At 40.7% G+C, this 20,747-nt stretch overlaps 1 protein-coding gene across 2 annotated transcripts in view; it reads right to left on the bottom strand.

Annotated features, from left to right (window-relative positions):
- mlphb (melanophilin b) overlaps positions 1 to 13,781 on the bottom strand; it is a 30,774-nt gene extending 16,993 nt beyond the window's left edge. For both annotated transcript variants that reach the window (XM_070976759.1, XM_070976760.1), the window contains exons 1-3: positions 13,740 to 13,781; positions 11,221 to 11,390; positions 523 to 744 (exon numbers count right to left, since the gene is read on the bottom strand). In XM_070976759.1, the coding sequence (XP_070832860.1) occupies positions 523 to 744; positions 11,221 to 11,348 (350 nt within the window). In that variant the 5' untranslated portion in view covers positions 11,349 to 11,390; positions 13,740 to 13,781. The remainder of the gene's footprint in view (positions 1 to 522; positions 745 to 11,220; positions 11,391 to 13,739) is intronic.
- Positions 13,782 to 20,747: the final 6,966 nt, after the last annotated feature.

The raw sequence follows: 20,747 nt of genomic DNA on the forward strand, positions 1-20,747 counted from the left end.
TAGATGTGACAGGTGAGATGAGATGCTCAGCCTCAACTGCATCTCGTGACTTCAGGCAGTAGCACGAGGCTTTCAAGTTCAAGGTTTAACTGAACCCTTTATGTGTCAGCATCGAGATGAGTGCCTCCTTAAAATCAAAGCAAAGAAATGTCAAATGATGTTCACACCTAAAATTGTGCTCTCAGACTTACAGAACTGCACTGCGCTGCGCACCATGGCTTGCAATGTGTATGCTTCAAAGAAATAATTAGCTTGAAAATGAAGAGAGTTAAAGGGAAAAATGCTAATGCTGATGCTAATGTGCCCCGTACTGTCAAACATTTAGATTTGGGGGCAGTGGCGCCTTTCACTCAGCAAACCCACTCTGAAATGGCCTCTCTCTTACCTCTCGACACCACCGGCTGAAGAAAGTCCGAAGAAATATCGACTTTTTGCTTCCTGAGAGAAACCAGCTTTCAGCCCCTGAGCCGGCCTCACCTTGAATTACGACAGGTTTAATGCTTTTAATTTGTCATTTCCTACCTGGCCATGTGACAGGGATCACACACCCAGCCCAGCTCCTTCTTGTTGTAGCGGCTGCAGGACTTGCAGATGTAGAGCTGGCAGTCCAGACACTGGCGCTTGCTGTTGACCAGGAACTTGAAGGGCTGGAGACACCGAATGCAGTATGACTCAGTCAGGCTGGTCTGGTTGCCCAATAACTCCCTCTTGGTGTCTTCTCTTTCAATCTTGGTCTTAAGTTCGCTAAAAGAAACAAGGTTGGAAACATGGATGAGATTATTATCATCGCTGTCACCTGTATCCAGAGACAAACTGCTTTTAACAAGCGTAAAATAAGACAAAATGAAAGCTCTTTCATTTGAACAGCAAAGGCCACACATGACCCCCGTCATTCACCTTTTTCTCCCCAGAGAGCGTTACTCACTCTACTGTATGACATTACATAATGCAGAGCCATCAATCATTGTTTTCATGCATTTGTGAAGAGCCAGACCACATGTTAAAAAGCAGAGAAAAACATTACAGATGTGCCAGCAATAATGAGACAAACCCAGCTGTTCACTGCTAACAGACAGATTAATACGTTTCTCCGAGGTAAATGACTTTAATGATCCCTGAGTGACAGGTTCATGTCTTCAAATGTCGTTTATGTTAAGCATCACCGGAAAGTGTCCTGTACTGACCTCTTTATGTTGTTAAACTTGGATGCCTTCACTGTACATGCAAAGGAGGTTACACAAACACTGACATTTGAAAATGACCTTTAACCAAAGTCTGCATGTGACACTGAAGCAGGGCTGATCACTGCTGACCAACATGTCGTTTAGAGCTGCACAGTAGAAACGGCTCCAACTCATACACCGAGAAACACGAATAACGCTGCTCCATATTGCTGTAGAAATAATCTCTAAATAACCATTTTGAATGCTCACTTTATCAGCACTTTAGCTTGAGAGGCTAAACAGAAATGCTAAGCAGATGATAAACTACAGGACAAATCACAAATGGCCGGTTTATGCACATAAAATAAGTCAGTTGTGTGCCTGCTTGTCAGCGCACTTTTGAACTCTGGACAGAGCCAGGCTAGCTGTTTCCCCCTGGGTCCAGTATTTATGCTAAGCTAAGCTAACCGTGTCCCACACAACTCATCTCAATCTCAGAAACAAAGCAAATAAGCCCATTTTCCCAAAAAGTCGAGCTGTCATGGAATACATTTGAAGCTGAACTTCTAGTTTATTACTCTATGTTTTTACAGCTAAAAAACTAAAATTATGCCATTTCATTATACAGAGAATTTATGAGTCAAAATGCTGGCTGACAATCATGAGTGAAGAGATGGTTGTCAGCGCACGGACGGCAACACACGGCTTCATTTTGGACACTTTGTGTAAATATTATGTCAGCCTTGTTACTCGGAAAAGTCAGCAAAGGCAGAAAAACCTGCAGAGCTTCTCCAGGAAACATTTAGTGCTACAGTTAGTTATAAGAAAAGAAATTATTTAGATAGACGAGGACCTTAATTGCTGAAGCATTTATGATACTTGAAGCAAAATGTTGAGTGACTGTTTGAGCAGCGTGGGTGTGCTAGTTCATAAATCACTCAATATACGTTCCTCCAGTAATCATCTGTCCGTACATTCATGCAGCCTGTGCATGTTTCTCCCTATAGGCCTTTTTCCTCTAATTATGTTTCCAGCAGAGTGATTACATTGTAGTTCCCCCCCAAAAAAATATACTTCTAAAACTCTTGCATGCCTTTGTTCCTGTGTCTCAGTGTAATTACTCGGTGAAATAAATAAAGGCTTTGTTGATGAATCATGCATGAAAAAAAAAAAAAGATTGTCGCGGTTCTGTTCTGTTCCACAGAGTATAAAAGAGAGCAGGATTGTTTGCTTCTCACCAACGATGGTTTGCTATTAATTGTTATTAATCATAATTCATTATTCAGTAACACACCTTACAGTCACATTTACTTATTTTAAATCTTTAATTATTCCTCCACATAGATAGCCATTTATTTTGTTTTTTTTGGCAGACTCTGGGTCAGCAGAGGAGAAACTGTTGAAAAGTTACTTTACTGAAATGTTTTCACTACATTAAGGTGAGTAATGTCTTTTAGGAATGAGTAAAACTGCTCAGTGATAACATTTGAAAACACTCTGTCTTCAGCTCACAATTAGACCTGAACAATGCAATAAGCGCTGCAATAACTTCAGTCAAATTCTACTCAAAAACTCCAAGACGTGAAGCCAAATCCTGTTCAAACTAACACGGCTCTGCACTTGGCAGCTGCTCACACGCGTGTCATGAATGACTTCATTGCTTTGAGTCAGACCATCCTCTTCAGCAAAGTCTGAAGCTGATTGTTGGAGAAGCGACACCCTCACTCAGCGCTGCGAGATGCTGACAGTAGCGGAAAGGAAAAATTCAGATAACAAATCCCAAATGTCGCACAGCGTGGGTGGAGTCTGGCAACACACCCACAGAGGATGAGAGGCTGCTTTTTGTTTATTAAAGCTTTTCTTTCTGGGCCATGCTTTTTAAATCATGGCCCAGATCATTGGGATAAATGGGATACTTTGTAAGTATCCCATAACCTTTTGCAGATACAGCTGCTGGCCATTAGCGACGTGATTTTAAAGTAATATCTGTTAAATCTGCCCTCCTCTGAAACATCAAATCCCACTGATCTGATATACAAGATGCCCTTCTACTGTATGATTCAAATAAGATGTGAGCTGTAGGCAACTTCCAGGCCTTCCAAGCACTGATACATGGCTGGAAAGGTCAAATATCAAAGACAAGCGCAAAGGCTTACCAAGAGTGAGAGTGGTGCCGTCGGCAGGGGCTGCTAGCAGCTGATCACTGATGAGCTGCAAGGTTTCAGGGTTTTTAATTGAGATGTGGCAGAGAGCACTGGCACATTTCCAGTGTCTAAATAAATAAGATGTTTTTGTTTAACTGACAGGATTTTATTAATCCTGCTCAGGTTTTTGTTGATTAATGCTTTGCCATTTTCAACCAAACAATTTAATAAACAATATAATTTAATGCAATAACAACGTCAAAGCAGCTTTCATTGATTTTTGGCCTCTTGGGCAAAATTTACATTCTAGTGCTGTCAAAAATATCTCGTTATTAACGCATCAATGCAAATCAATTTTAACGGCGTAATTTTTTTTATTGCGAGATTGACGCTCTTTGTGACCTAATGAACTTGTAGTTTTTTATAAGCTGTGGCCACTGCTAGTAACGTTAGAAAAACTACAGGATCCGATCGCAAACCGGAAACAAAACAGTAGGCACACCCCACGAACGTGTTTGGTCTCGCCAGCTGTCAAAGAGTAGGCTACCGGTTTGTGTGGATGTCAAGTGTGAAACACTGAAATGGATGCAAATAAGAGTCTGATGGAAAGTTTAGTTTCAAAAAGTTGCCAGATGGGTCAACTGACAAGACCAAAGTTATCTGTGTGTATTGTCGGTGTGAACTGAGTTATCACCATAGCACATCCAGTCTGAAATACCACTTGACTACCACCAAACACACAGCGAATGGAAATTATCCATTGTCTCCTTGTCAAAACCAGGCGACAATGGATGGCTTTCGACAGAGGCATATGGATACGGCAACTAAGAACAAGCTCACTGCAGCCATAGCCAAGTAATGTTCATTCTTTCTGGAGAGAAGTAAGAGGCTGGGTTGATAACAGAAGAGCATTATAGTCTGACTGCTTGTATGTTCAAAGGAAACTTAAGAAAGGAAAGTTTAAGCCATGGTTTAACTGCACTATAGCCTGAGTCCTAGTTTACAATGTAACTGTATCTTGTATCACCCTGTTTTGATCTCTTAGAAAGGGTTGTTGAAGGGGCTTTTTTGTAACCGAGTGTTTATTTTTTGTCATCTGTTTATTGACAGTGTCAAATTGTGTGAGATTTGATTCATTCAAATGTGAATGACTGCTCAAAGTGAGTATGTTAGTGTGAAATATAACACTACACGTTGTTGTTTTCAACAACAACAACAACAACAACAACAACAACAAAACATTTGCACAAAGCAAGCCTATCCACTTTTCCATGTAGATAAGAGTATTAAAATGATAATGAATGGTACTTTTAGAATAGATAAAAATGTGTGATTAATTTGCGATTAATCGCGAGTTAACTATGACATTCAAGAGATTAATCGCGATTAAATATTTTAATCAATTGACAGCACTATTACATACATATTCCAACCAGTGTGTTAGCAAAAGGTTACCTATGCAGCACACACAGGGCCATATTAGCATTTATTTGCATGTTTTTGCTCACCTGATGAATGTCAAATATTTTAAAGTGTGATATTTACTTTCCTTTTTGCTCTGTTTTGGTCTCCACCCACCTCTGAGGGAACTATCCGGCTCTTTAGCTGCTAAATGTTCCACTTTGTCCACCAGTTGCTAACTCTCTGCTGTTTGGTGCAGCAGGTAGCTGTAGCTCGCCTTATCAGAGCTTTAGCGCTGGAAGCAGCTGCCTGCTTAGACTGCGAATCAGCTGGATTCATGAGATCATGCGAGGCGAGAATCCTGCTGCTGCTCCTGTTACACTGATGAGAGCCGTGAGACTGAAGCAAAGCAGTAAAGCTGCGGACCATAAAACCAAAACAATGAGCTAAAAGACGCTACAATGAAAACAATCTGCTTTTAGCTTTTGTGTCGCACACATTAAAAACAAATAAAAAGTTCACATAATTGTACCTAAAGTTCAATTTAAAAGCACGACGACAAACTACTACATGTTTGCATGCAACTGTGTTCTATTTGTTTTCTTATTTTTGTTGTGCCATCAATGATTTTTCTGTGATTTTAAATAAAGGTTGAATGAAAATGCTCTGTGGAGCTGACTGATAATTCTCTGTGATTTTATTGACCCCTTTCACATTACACTCAGTCATACTGTTGGTATACTCCTGGCAATATTGAAATGCTTTAATGAACCATTGTAAAAGAGCTGGCCCCTGCTTTGTTGTTTTTGTCTCAGTCATGCACGCACATGTGCACACGGATGACATGATTCACAGTCAGGACACTGGTTTCACACCATTCCACTGCAAGCCAGTAAACATGGCTGTAAACGTGCAGGATCCAAACATTTAAGACCATTTCTTGTGCCAAAGTTTTATGAAGAAGGAAATAAATTCAGGATGTGAAATGTAAAAATAGCTTTTGTTTGTTTATAAGAAAACTGCACAGTGCACCTGTAAGGTGAGATCGTCTATTTACATGCAAAGCTTATGGACAGAATGAGGCTGTTTTCTCGTCCTTGTTTCTGGCTAAAACAAAGTGAAGGTCGTAAAACTCAGCTTTGCACAACAATAGCTGACTCTCTCCAGGCTCTTTTATCAAGTCACACATTTAACTATGTCCTCAGAATCTTCCCTTTTCCTGCTGATTTGATTAAAAGCAGGTATTGCAGAGTATTTGCTAAACTGGCAAAGCTCAGGAATCCGGGTGCGGCAGCCAGACGTTCACTTAGACGCAGACAGCAAAGACCATACATGGTGCTCTTCTTCACCACGTCTGTCCGCACAAATCAGACCTTCGCTAGCTTAAATGAACTTCCTGTTCAGACAGAGTTTGAGCCGCTGTGCTTATCACTCAGTCTTTCATCCTCACATCATAATCTCATGTCTTCGTGTGTCTCTTAAATCGATTCCAGCATCTGACAAGTATCCATACACTTCACGGGACCACTGGAAGTGAGAATGAGACAGGAATAAAAAGAGAGACTGACACACACTCTGGCACAGACACACACTGATGATGAGAGCTAAAGCATAATGCTTTCCAGAGAAGGACCCAGCAGCTGCACGTTAGCTTTGTAGGCCAGGTTCCATTTTGCTTAAAACAATTGTCAAACAGCCTATGAAAACATAATATTAGTTAATGAGGAAAATTATCTGGGTTTGACAGACAGACAGACAGAAAGACAGACAGACAGACAGACAGACAGACAGACAGACAGACAGACAGACAGACAGACATGCTTTCTGATTCCTCCACAAATGGCTGTTATGCTTTTATGTTTTGTTAAATCTGCTCATATGACTCATAGGACAGTGAACTATGCGTATCCAGCCCAAACGTCACCCATAGTTATAAATCTGCTGCAGCTTAACTTAATTTGAGTTTAGAAAATAAAGGCAGGTTATTTTCATCTCTGTGCAGGCATGACACACTTAAGGATATCTCAAATCAGCCATGTTGCGACAGTAGAGATAAGCTATCTGTTTGAAGCTCGTACAGTGAGTGTGTTTGCAAAGAGTTGCCTATTTACAGATCCAGCTGCACACAGAGCAACATTAGCATTCATTTGGAGTCAGATGTTCACTCTCCTTTGAGCTCTATTTTGATCTCTATCAACTCCTGAGGGAAATATTGGCCTCATCAGCTACCAAATGGTTTTTGCTGCACAGAGGAAACAGCCGATGAGAGCCGTGAGAGTGAACCAACACAGTCATATAACGGCCTCATACAAGAAGTCATGCGATCCATTGTTCATACTGAGTCTAACTGATTTAAAACTGCATTAATTAATTGATTTTTGGCCCCTTGATGGCAGCAGAAAGAGCAAAAAGAACAACACTGTCATATCATTACCTTGTATTTGTTACGACAAACGTGTTGGCTTTGTCAATGTGATCATTGCTTATAGTCATTTGATCCGTTGTTAAAATTAATATATTGATTAGTGCAGCGTTAAAGTTCCAGTTTTCCCTTCTTTTCTGTAATGGAAGTGCACCCACAACAGGAAGTAATCGGTTATTTGCTGTTATTGTAACGTAGAGTTTAAGTTGACACTTTTGCAATGGCTGAAATCATTACATTTTTAAATATTTTGAAATAAATCAGCCCCCCGTAAGCAGATGAAAATCTTGACAAACCGCCCTTAGAATTGAAAATATAAGGCTTTAAAAAAAAATGACATGATGTCTTTGTTGTTTTGGTGATCTTGGTAAAGAAAAACAAAGTCTAAATTCTTGCCAGTATGAGTTATTCCATTTTATAATCCAACATATGTGGTTTTACAAGATTTAAACTTGACAGTTTTATATGTAAACCACATGAAGATCTGCACCTATTTATAGGTCGCAGAGGCCTTGGATGAAAACAGCAGTTGCCTCAGCAGCAAACAACAGCTCATTTGAATGGAAAACAAATAGCTGAAGAAGAACCCTGGCAGTGGCTGAAGGAGCAGTGCTGTCCTGAGTTGTGAAGGAAGCTCACGTATTTAGACAAACCAGCACGGCTCTGCCCGACTCTGGAGAGCCAGATCTTCAAGAATAAACAGCATGTATGAAAATGTACTTTCACATAAAAAAAGATGCTCTAATCTCCCTTTATAACCGAAGTCAGTCTCCCTTCATCTATTTTCCTTAGGAAATACAGGCTGCAGACGAGGAGGTTCCAGTAGAAAAAGATCCTTTTATCAAACACATACAGATGCACAGAAGCCACATCTAACCCAGAAAAATGGAGATTTACAGGAATTTTCTAAATGCATTCAAAAAGTGTCTAAAGTATGCAACCCAGAAGCAACAGAAGAGAAGAATAATCTCAATTCTTGTACTCCTGGAGGTCATGATGCCGTATGAATAAGCAGGAAATTAATCTGCGATAGCCATCTTAGAAAAAGACTCCAATGTAGTCACAATAAAGGACTTATCACATCAAGATAGGCCTTCATTTTACTTGTTTATTCAAGGCCCTGCAGGCCCACACAGGTGTCTTCAATCACTCTGTCTGATTGGACCTCAGGTCAGGTGGTGGAGCTCTCTGAAAGCTGTGTGATGTCACCAAAGTCTCAGTCCAAACCTGATCTAAAAAAAGTCTGGACGCTGTGTAAAACATTAACAAAACCGAATAAATCGTTTCCAAACAAACTCACTGACATCAGTTTTATGAGGTGTTCCCGAGTCCATGTATTAATCTCCTTCATCCAATCATGACCCTCTCACCTGTTACCAATGAGCCTGTTTACCTGTGGAACGATCCAAACAGGTGTTTCTGGAGCGTTTTACATCTTTCCCAGTCTTTGAAACGTGTTGCTGCATCAGATTCAGGATAAGCAGATATTTACAGAAATCAATGAAGCTGATGAGGAAAAACATTAAATATATTGACTTTGGACTGTTTTCAGTTGGGTTTATGTCAAAAAGGATTAACAGGTTATCACATTCTGTTTCAGTGATGCTTTACACAGCCTCCCAATTTTTTTTTGAATCTCGGGTTGTACTAAAGACACACACACACACACACACACACGCACAAACACACGCACACGCAGTCCTTTAGTGGAAACACCTGTGTTGTGAACTATGGTTGCTTAAAAGGTTACAACATGGAATATAATGAGTGAGGTTGGATTACCGACTGCTTCCTCAGGCACATCAGAGGCTCCAGAGGATCATTTGATTTGATCACTTGCAAATGTGTTTGATTAAATGCTCTAAAGCACCATATAAACTGACATGAAAAGGGCTTTAAGGCGATTCCTGAACAATTACCAAATCTTGACCTGTCCTGTCTAAATCTGGCTTTAATACCTTCATTATTTCAGTTTATGTTATGTGTACATGGCGCCTATTCCTAAATAAGTTTAATTAAACTAACTTATAGACAGGAAACTATAGAGGCTTTCCAGAACATATAAGCTGCCAGTGTAATGCGGGCGGTGAGTGACGTGTGTGTGGCGATCAGTACACCTCAGTTTTGCCTCAGGGCCTCGTTTGTAGTTAATCACGTCCTGATTGTGAGTTTCAGTGAGTAATGTAAGTAAGATACGGTGTGTATAAGCACTGAGTTAACTTTCATACATGTTTCCTTCAGTTTGTGGTTCTCACTGTCCAAGAGGACGACCGCTGCTGCAGTGCACAGGTCGTCCCACATCCAGGCATCGGAGGAAATTCCCCCTAAACCTCTTCCTCCCACAGCCTGATATCTAAACCATCCATCAGTCACTGCTGCCAAGAAGATGTGAGGCGTAGCTCAGTGAGTTAGGAGCAAATGACTGAATCATCTGTTGGTGATGTTTAACAACCTCAGCCCAGCCCTCAGGAACGCAGTGTTTTATTTCTGCTCAGTTTTACTAAATTTAAACTAAACAAGATCGGCCATCTTCTCAATAAAGAGCTCCGGCAGATAACCAATTATCTGGCATCACAGCCTTTGAAGACAGATTACGTGATTACTGGCTCACCGTGATATGTGAGCGGACAGTGTTTCTATTCAAGTGTTATTTTTTCTGTCCTGTCCAATGTACTAATCTGTGCTCAATTCGATACACTCGGGCGCTTTCTGCTGCAGCCTTGCTCTGTTATGACCAGTAGCTAATCTAAAGTACCTAATACCAGCTCATTTTAGCAAACTTTTTGCTATTGGTTGTTTGCAGTGACGTGACGTTAGATTCAGGTGGAGGGCAGGAAGTGAAAACCGCAATGGACGAGAGGGAAGACATGACGTCTCCTGTAAACCACAATGTAGCTGAGACAAGTATGAGACAACATTAAACCTGTACAAACAGTTGGGAAATGGTGGTAAGCTCACTAGCCAGCAATTGATTTATCAGTTTAACCAATGCCAACATTGCAACCACTAACCACCTCTGACATACCTGCATATGAATCCAGGAGATTTTGGTATCTACTCACCTGTCCATAGACTTAAAACAATGGCTAATTTTACATCATTTCCACCATTATCCGACTCAGCTCCTCCTGGCCACGAGACATTTTTTCCAGCATTTTTCACCCTTATGAACAACTTTTGGTCCTCGATGAAAACTCCTTGTGGTTTCTCAGTTTGATCAATTTGTTATTGTGTGTTATAGAGCTTCCTGTGCAGAAAATCACTTCCTGCCCTCCATCTGCAGTTCATGCCACAACAAAAGAGCGATGTGACATCATCTGTAAAGTTCAGCCTGTACCATCATCCCCTGCTGGATGTTGTTCTGCAAAGGTTCAATAATCTCATTTTAAAAAGCAATTTAACATGAGGGTGGAAAGAAGTGTGCTTTGTGTGCTTTGCTGTACCTGTAACCACACCCACTAGTGATGTCACAGAGTCCTGCAGTGCATTTACACACTGCAGCAAAGTGAGCTAAGTTAAACCACTGAGTGATAAAGAAGACTTTCAGATAACAGTCTGCAGCCGAGTCAGCAGCTATGTGAGCCGACACTTAAAGTCACAGCAGTGCTTTGAGCTAAATGCTAACTCCAGCATGCTATCATGCTTTCAGTGGCCATGTTAGCTTGCTGTGTGCCAACGTGAAGGAGAAAATACTCTGTACATTTTTGGTGCAATCTTATACTAAATATACATTTATAATCCTGAATTCACAGATAGGAGCACACTTAGTGCAGCCAGAGTCCATCTAAACTACCAACAGCCTTCATTCAGACTAAATATATATTCTTTTAAATTACAGGGAAATACTTGATTAAACACAAGGCAAAGCTGGAATATAACAGATGTAAAAGATATTATCTTACAGAATAATATAAAGTGAATTCAATACAGTACACATATTCGTCTGTATTGGATTAATTTAATCGGGCAAAATCGAACACAAAAATAGCCAAAAACATCCATCTGGCTTAAATTTTAAGCAATATATGATTCATTACTGCTTGTACTCTTGTACTCTTTTGTTTTTAACTTAACCAACTTTTCAGCTTACCCAAGTCTGTCCTCCTCCTTCTTCCTCAGGTCAAAATCTCGCTGGACGACTGCCCAGACATGCTTGGCCTCCTCATCTGTGAGCTTGGAGAGATCCAGCTTCTTGCCTGTTGCGGTTCCAGGCATCATTGTGAAGCTGATGCCTGCGAGCTGGCGGGCTTCCTGGTGCCGCTGCAGAAGGGTAATAAAAAAATACAATTAGTCGTTTGCACATGAGGCAGAGTTGAAGTGTAAGAGCATTAATAGTGGTGAGAAACATGAGAAGGATTTTATATGAATACTAACATTTAAATAACAAGTACATAACTTGCATTCATTTTCCAAATAATCCATCTGTGTCACAGTATCAACGTTTAGGTGCTCAACAGCTTGACAGGAGTGTTAATCAGTTGGTCGGGGAAAGTTTCGTCACATTCACGGAACAAATTCATGTGGCATTAGAAAGGATCGATGTCCTGCTGAATGTGAGCTCAGCAGTGGGAACTGAGGGATGAATTTGAAATGCACTTTCTGAGCTTTGACCTTTGAACTTTTCACAAACGCGGAAAGACAATCTAGCAACAACTGATTAAATGTTCACTGTTGAAACGTGGCCCCGTTTACATGCATTACTTTTTCCTGTCTGCTTCATTTTGTTGCAAAATAACAACATAAACTAAAGGACAAGTCCAGATTTTTTTTTGCTCACGTCAATTGAAATCAAACCGTTCCTGATTTGACTACAGCGGACAAAATCCACTGTCCTTATTCCCAAGCTAAGGCTCAGAAAGCAGCAGAAACTGTCAATGGAAAAACAGAAAGGGAATCTCACACTGCAAAGATTATTCAGAAGATTCCCACTTAATTGCCGAAAGCAGACGGCTGAAGCCTCCTATTATCTTTGGCGTTTGAATGCATTTCTGCACAGAACGAGTGTTTGTGTTGGGTTGGGCTGCGTCTGTGGATTCTGTGCCCCTTCATTCACAGCAAAGTCATGTGGATCCCTTTTCAGGAGGAATGATGTGAGGAATGGGTCTTCACATCTTGCACATTGTTCACTTTTCACTCTCTGTGGTTAACAATTGTGTCTTTCTGTGTTAGCTAAAGGTTCAGTCATGCAACTTCAGCTGAACGAAAACTGAAAGGCTTCATTGAAAAGGCTTTGTTAAAAATGCATTAACTAATTTTTTGGCCACTTGGAGGCAGGAACGCAACCTCGATGTATCGTTACCTTCTAAGTTTATATGACTGTTTTTGCTCTGTTTTTGGTCTCTACCAATCCCTGAAGGGACTATGTGGCTCTTTAGCTGCTGAATGCTCCATTAAGTTCACCAGCTTGTCTCTGACTGTGTCTGCTGTTTGGTGCTGAGCAGGCAGTGCACAGTAGGTTTTAGAGCTTTTAAACTAGAATAATAGAACTGATCAAGGGTCAGCGGCTCTGAGCATTGGTCTACAATTTCAGTAGGTGCTATAAACCTCTCTGTCACATGCATCTGTCCTGTGATCTGTCGAGGTTCGGCACAGTTCAACCGTCACGTTGCTGTGGGATTTCAATCAAGTCTCTGTTAAATAGAGCCTCCTCAAACATTTCACATGTTCCAGATTCATAATTAAGTGGTCTCAGCGATGCACACATGTACCCACAGACCTGCACACACACAGCCAATACCGCTGAATTACATGCAAACAGTCTTATACAATCAGGGGCGAAGGGAATGCTCAGGAACATCACATAATTGTGTTTTCCACTGGCCATGTCAGAACAGCCTAATCTAATTTCTTTGTCTGCTTGTGGGCACTAATGGTAAAAACAAGCATGCAAGTTTAACAGTAAGTCACGTCTAAATAGCAGAATCTGACTCACCCAGCAATGTCAAATATATTTCTCACAACTTTCCCACAGTTCAATTGGAAAAGCCTTGTGGTACAAAACCTCTATATGTATTTGCTTAGTGGGCGTGAAGCAACTTGCTATCTTTGTCTGCTGATTATGGAGATTATGGAAACATGCACTTTAAATTTCAATTAAAATTTTCCTTTCAGCATTTTAGCCTTTATTCCAGAACCAGTGAAGACTTATAATGTGAAATCCATGAAGGATTTTCTGCATTAAATTCACTTGTGATGCACACGACTCGACAGGTGCACATTTAAAAGAGTCCTTGTGTTTGCGAAAGGAAGGTTTGTCTTGACAGCAGGCGTGAAAGCACACAAACGTGTAAAAACACCATTGCTAAAGCATTTTATTCCAATTCAAACCACATTACATGCTCTTATAATAAGTTTTTAATGAGGCAACCTTGGCTACCTTTCAGTAGATTTAAGAAAGCTGTCCTGGGTGTTTGTCTCTAAAGCTTCTAAATACATGAATGGGAAAGTTTTCTCCAATCAAATGAACCAAATCAGTCGCCCGCTGCCAGTTTACGAAGCAAGTAACAGGATTAAAATTACAGCTGCATCACAGAGATGCAAACACATGTTGGCATTAATGTCATCCATGTCTCTGGACGCCATGGGGAGATCAATGTATGTGTGGCTTACCGTGGTGTTGACAGAGAAACCCGCAGGCAGTATTTCCTCTGAAGGCAGACCAGGCTGACTGCAGGGCAAACTAAGTAGCAGACAGCAATGCTAATCACATGTCCAGTTAACCAGGAGGAAGTCAGGCAGGGACAACAGCCTCCTCTCCGCCTTCTGCTTGACTTTTCTTCAAAGGGTCCGGCTGTGTGCTTTGGCCCCCCTGGCCTCATTGACAGTGGTATTAAAAACACTCTAACTGCTACAGGTTTGCACTTATGTTGGAAAATGCCTGATTAATGGTAAATCATTTGGATTGGAAGCAGCAATTTTGAACATTTGACTGCTTGGACAGAATTCAAGGGTGCAGTGAATGTGAGGTTATGGACGTTAAGTCCCCAGTCACATGTCCTGGATCATACGCTGCAGAGGCTTTTACCTGATGAGTCAGATCTGTTAATTAATGAACAGCTAAATTCATCTTGTGATTTAAATTAATGTGCAATGTCACAATAGAAGCAAAGGAATGCAAAGTCTTTTGAATGTTTTCCCTGTCAATAACTGATGCAATGTTGGTTTAGGGTAGAATAAAGCTGTAAGACTGATATTTGCACACTGGGTGGGTTGGTTTTCCCTCTCGGAGAGGATTCAGGTTCCACTGACGAAGCCAAACACTCACACACTGCAAGACAAAGTGTTTTTGAAGCATCAAGGTCATCACAATTGCCGTGAGGTCATGTGATAGCAGAGCTGGAACATGTAAGCGCGATCATCACAAAGGAAACTCCCCATCGACTGTGACAGGAAGTTACACTCACAAACTGATTGCAGCAAATATGAAAGAATCCAATTGACTGACAATCAAAACTGCTGAAATGAGACGATCTCTCTTTGCTCATTTGTTTTTCTCAGTGCGTTCTTATAAACATGAGGATTTGCTCTCATTTCCTCCCTCACTGGTTTATGTTTTCCATGAATTAGAATTTAGCCATGTGCCCCGTCCAGCAATCCAATTTTCTTGTTTGCTCAACCACCAGGCCCTATCATCTTCCTGTGGAGTAAATAAACATGAGCATAGTCTTTGGAAGGGATTAGTCACGCAGAGGTTTTTTTTTTTTACACTTTACTTTTTTCCTTTTTTTTGTTAATTACATTATAATGAACCGATCTATGAATGCAACAAAATGTTTGCTCAGAGCAGGATCATGCTTTTTGAATGAGCTTTGCCATTTTCACAACTTTTAATTTAACTGTTTTCTCAGCTCAGACAGAGGTTTTGTCTTTTCATACAGCAGGCACACACACGGCTCATCTAACTTAAAGGAACGCAATAGAGTTTTTGACCACTAGTAGTGCTATTGAGCAATGTTTGTGTAAGTGGGCGCACACAGCGACGGTTTCAACCTATCACTCATCGACAGCCAGTGGCAATGAGCTAGCAAAGGAAGTGGAAAAGAAGACTGTTAGCAAGAAAACATGGATGTAAATGTGACTAATGTAAAGTATTCAAAGGACAAATGTTTTATGAGGAGGGAAATATGTCCAAGACCTCAAAAATGTGTTTTTGGTGGCTGAATTTGTTGTTTACAAGACAAACTGCACAGCTCAGTGTGTTCTGGAGGTTCATAGATTTGAATTCACTGAATGTGTTTGCAATAAATCATAAACATATGTTCAAAATGTTTATTGGTTTCGAGGGCATATTTGACTCATTAATAACATACATGTATGAGCCAAACATGCTGAACAGTTCAGAAGAACAATTGTCATTCTTTTATTTGTGAGACCCTTTAATCTGATTGAATTATTACGTTTTAAATGAATAAAATGTATCTCATGAACCATTATGCTAACATGGTTAAGGAGGTTTGAAAGAGTAAATGCAGCTGTGGTCACATTCAAGTCAGTAAAACAGAGTTTGCCTCAACAATAAGTTAAACAGGTTATACAACAGATTTTTTTGAAGACACCTTTGCTTTGATATTTGTAAATGTCTGTAAATGATGAGTAGAAATTCCCCTAAAAACATCAAGAACCTCAAACGGTCTTTGAATTAAATGAGGGAAAAACTACACAAAGATTTGGCTTCAGCTCAGTCAGTTCCTGCAGTTATCTTCCAGTGTGTGTTAGCATTGAAGTCCTCCCATTTTATCTTGGCTAACACCCAGCACAAACAAGCTAGTGTGTATAAAAATCCTGGACAGCACATGATCAACAGGTTTGCATGTTGGATTTTCTCTCCCTGTGCTGGCCTGCAGAATACCCACCAGAGCTGGAAGGGTCTGAGTGGCAGCTACGATACGAGCTTGTCAGAGAGCAAAGGAAAGGTGCTTCAGTGCTTCCTTTCTTATCTGCTTTAGCTTAGGATACACTGGACCATGCTTTCCACGAAAGGAAAGGCGATAATACCGTCCCACCATCCCCTGCAGCAGCAACATTTATAATGACCACATCAGACCCACGTTCATCCAATAACATCCACCTCGCATGAATATGTAGCCTAGTGTAAGTGCAGTCACCACAGTTGTCTTTTCTTATGTTCTTTTAAAATCTCCTTCTCATCTTTCCTTGACCTCATGATATTTGCTTGACGAGGCCAAAGAAATGTGTTTAGGAGCAGATGTAGGATATAATATTTTTTTTACTATTCAACCCCAACCGCAAGACATTTTTAAAATTTTGTGGTAGCTGTTTTATAACACTTACAGTGAAATATCTCAATGATGGATGTTTCATTTTGGACAGAAAATTGGCCTCTAATGAAGTGAAGAACCTCTTCTTGTATTTACTGTGCATGTCTGTCATCACATCCCGTTTCCTCCATCCTCTTATAATAAAGAGTTAAATGTGTGAGCGTCCTATGAAATACAAATATGGCGTCCGTGGTGTGTGTCCAAACAGTGTTAGTGTTGTATCAGTCACACACACATGCACAGACACACACATATTGTTAATGCGATCAGATCAACCCTGTGATGAGAGGAAAAGTCACCAAAGTCTTCAGGATATAATATCTGGAAACTATGAGTGTCTGTACAAAATGTCATGCTGTTGTTTTGGACCAACAGACATCCATACAACCATGATGCTAGTAAGCTAACAACAAAGAAAAGCATTGCTACGTCTGCAAACAGTTGCAATCTGAAGTGTACAGGTGGTACAAAGCAATGACGAGTTAACAAAGATGGTGCCAGGAAATAGACAGTGACACTTTACATGCATATAGTGCTCACAGTAGTCACAGTAGCTGTACTGTGACTACTCTTTACCTACTAACATTAGCTAAGAAAGCATTGTTAAGCCATGCAGGGTTTGAACTTGCAGGAGTTCATGAGTACAGTAGCTTCAGTACAACACTCAGCCATTGCACACACACACACATCCCCTGTGTGTAGTTAGTGTTACACCCATTATAAACTAATGTGTCATAGCCATTGTCAAAACAACTACAGTGCAACCATGGCTACAGCCACAATCAGAGACAGCGAGGGCCAACGCTCTGTCATCCCATGGCTTGTAATCACAGCTACAGCCTGACTCAGTCAGCCTCGGCACCAGACGGTCAGAGAGCTTACGGTTTATGGGCTCCGCTAGTTATCTGCAATGATAGATACTTGCTCCCGAGCCAACCACAGCTCAGGGTGTGTCCAGTCATGCTATGGTCACCACCAGCAGCTACATACAGTACATAATACTATATCAGAAAACAGCTCATCCTCTATGCTCTGCATGGGGATGTATATAAAGATAACTTTCAGCCATTTGGGTTTACACACTGAACTGACCTAAACACACAGAGCAGCAACACAATCTCATCCCAGGTCGTCAAAACTGACGACGGTTTGTCACACTCATCGCCTTCTCATACAAATGTACCCTTTAGTATCTGTGTGCCAGGAAGCCTTTCTGACGCGTGGTTAACGTTGTTACTGTCAATAGCCTGCAGTTTGGTTAGGTTTAAGCGCCAAAACTTCTTGGTGAGGTTCAGAAAAAGGTTGATTTGGGAAAAGCCTCTCTGGCACTTGGTTACTGTTGTGAATCGGTCACAGTTTGGTTACCTCTAAATTCCACTGGGAACACTATGTGTGATCCCAACAGAAGGAAAACAGCATGTTTCAGAAGCATCTCTGCTCTGTAGAGAAGACGAGCCAAGTCTATTTCTGAGTCAAGCTGCAGGCAGGAAGTCAGGCACAGGAACGGCATAGATCATCAGGTGACTTTCAAAATAAAACACCCTCCATAATAAATCAACAATAAACACAATTAAAACAGATAAAAAGGAGACACCATCTACACAGCCTATTTGGTAGAAGCACAAACATCATTGAAAAATTACCAAATCAACAAAAAGATCTCATTTGACAGAAGCAGCCATGACCTTTCAAATGAGACCTTTGACCCAAAAATGGGACCAATCAGTTCAAAAGAACGAGTGAAGGAACCACAAATTTAAGCGTCATTATTCTTATCTTGAGCCGTCATCATTATGTGGTTTTGGAGTCTCCCTCTCTTGTCTAATTTTTTCCCCTATTGTACGATTAGGCCCTTTTAGTATAAGCAATCACGTTAAAATGGGCCTGCTGATTATCTCTTCCTGGTTTATCATTGGAGGTTTTGGCCCTTTTCTCCACTAATCATTGCAAAGCAGGAAGAAGTGTTTTCAATACAGTGCTCAGATGAAGCCATAACAGCAGGAAATGGTCAGACTCTCCCTGCAGTCTAAAAACCAAAGACCCAAACCATCATGCAAAGCTTTTCTGTACACAGCAGAAAAAACATCTGTGCAGTTTTTTTCATACTGAATGCCTGAAAAGTTTTTGGTTTTGTCATAAATCTGATTGTTTCCAAGATTTAGCATTACAGAGGAGGTGGAGACTGCCTTCAACATTAATTAACATTGTGGTCACTGACTTTTTAGACACTTCAGTCTGTGGACTCGAACACAGACATCAAATTTATATTCAATGGTTCTTTGTGTGTTCTCTGATGAGGATTATAGAGCCAGCAGTTGCATGGGAATCCCCCATTTCCAAGGCCGTATGCTGGAAAAGTTTCCTTTCACACATCCAGCTGGGCACTGCTGGCAGTCAATGCATTTTTTTTCTTGTGTGAAAGCTGTTTGGACCAGATGACAAAGGCTCATTATGGAGACAGATTTAGTGCTGCAGCACACATGGGTCTTTTACAGTCATATGTTCCATACAATAGAGGAAAAGCTTCATCTGTCACTCTTTTGTTTCTGAGAATAGCTAACACATTTTCACACTTAGAATAGTATATAAATACATAAGCTGACAGAGGAAGTGGGAATCTTCTCCAGCACCTCTAACTGCTCTGACATTTTTCATATATTCCATTCATTAGCCCACATAAGCCAGGCCTGTCCTCCCAGGAAGCACAGCAACATCATTCATTCCAGCAAATTAGCCAACAACAACATAATGTTTATGTTCAAGTCACAAAGTGGCTGCAGGAACTCTGAATCTGTGCATCCGTCTGGAGCAAAAACGTGAGACTTTAACATGGGAGACCGCTGTTTGATTCCCGTTTCTACCAACAGTCAGCGCTGGTTTCTTTTTACCACGACCACAATTGTTTCCTAACCCTAACCAAGTCGTTTTTGTGCCTGAACGTAACCAAACTTTAACCATAGTGGTGTCAGGTCAGAAAACAATTTTATATTTGCTGACAAATGACTGTAAAATTATGTCCCTTTGCCAATAGGGGCACCTGGACTGTTTTTACCACAGACATATTTTATTGTTTCGTTTGTACGTCTTGTTGCATAATCCCGGGGATGGAGCCAGACGTTGTAAACATTCGGTGCTTTGCTCAAAACTGGGGGGCGGGGGTCTGGGAGCATGCTCCCCTGCTTCCCTCCCATTTATGGTTGATATATGCACTATTTTTCAAGCCATGACAGAATGCCTGAACTTATGTATATCATTATCAATATCTATATTTATATTAATGAAGTCCAAATTTTGGCCATCTATATTCATACCTAAGGTATATTTACCTATATCTTAGCTATATATCTTCATATTGAGGCCATTTACAATATTTATGATGTCAAATTGTGCATAATATCCCTATTAGGACTGAAATCCCTGATTTGAGGTGAGCAGAGCCATAAATAACCCACTAAAGGGGCCTGTCGTGTGTTCAGAATTTCATTGGCTATTCGAAGCATCAATTATCTACAAAGTCAGCTGTAATTGGCTCAATCCTCACATGGAAGAAGAGAGTGAGGCCCCGCTCTAACTGTGTCAACTTAGACTGTTATTGGCTTCTCTGGTTGCTAGGCTTCATATGGCAGATTGTGATTGGTCAAGTGAGGTGTCAGTTGAAGCCTGAGGCTCCACAGAGGACAGGGTAGGGTTAGGACAAAATGGCGCCTCTCTGTGTGCATTTCCGGAAGTTGTAACAGGGCAAACACAGAAAACAGGAAGAAGATGAGCACACTGGCGGCTAATTTGAACAGAGAAAACATCTTTCTGTGGATTATTATATGTTTTGGATTAAATATTTTTACTTCAGTTGATCTTCTGAACCTTTGTGGATGTTTCCAGACTGCTTTTGTTGGAGCGTTATCCACCTGTGGATCACTGAGAGACGTCAGCGATGAGTTAGCTCAGTGTTGCTAAAAACGGTTGCTAGTCTGCTGTTGGTGTTCATTGAGCCTCCTATCTTGAAATGGTTTGCACTCACAAGAATCTGAATCTTCTTATTTATACTTAATTTATACTTATAAATGTGAACATAGCGTTTGTGTCATTAAATGAAACACACTATCCTACAGCCCGCGGATGGGCTAGCTAGCCATGTTAGCCCATCCATCCATTAATTCATATTAGGCTAGTCGCCTGCTGTTTTGATCATTAAAACTAAATATAACATCTCAATTAGCTTTAGAAAAGTCAGTAGGAGCATTTTGCTGTTTCCCCATTTTCAGTATTTATGCTAAATTAAACTGGCTGCTAGCTCTGAACTTATACTTACCTGACAGATTGACAGCGGCTAACTCAACTC

Source organism: Chaetodon trifascialis, chromosome 12 (genome assembly GCF_039877785.1).
Source record: "Chaetodon trifascialis isolate fChaTrf1 chromosome 12, fChaTrf1.hap1, whole genome shotgun sequence".
NCBI classification, from domain to species: domain Eukaryota; kingdom Metazoa; phylum Chordata; class Actinopteri; order Chaetodontiformes; family Chaetodontidae; genus Chaetodon; species Chaetodon trifascialis.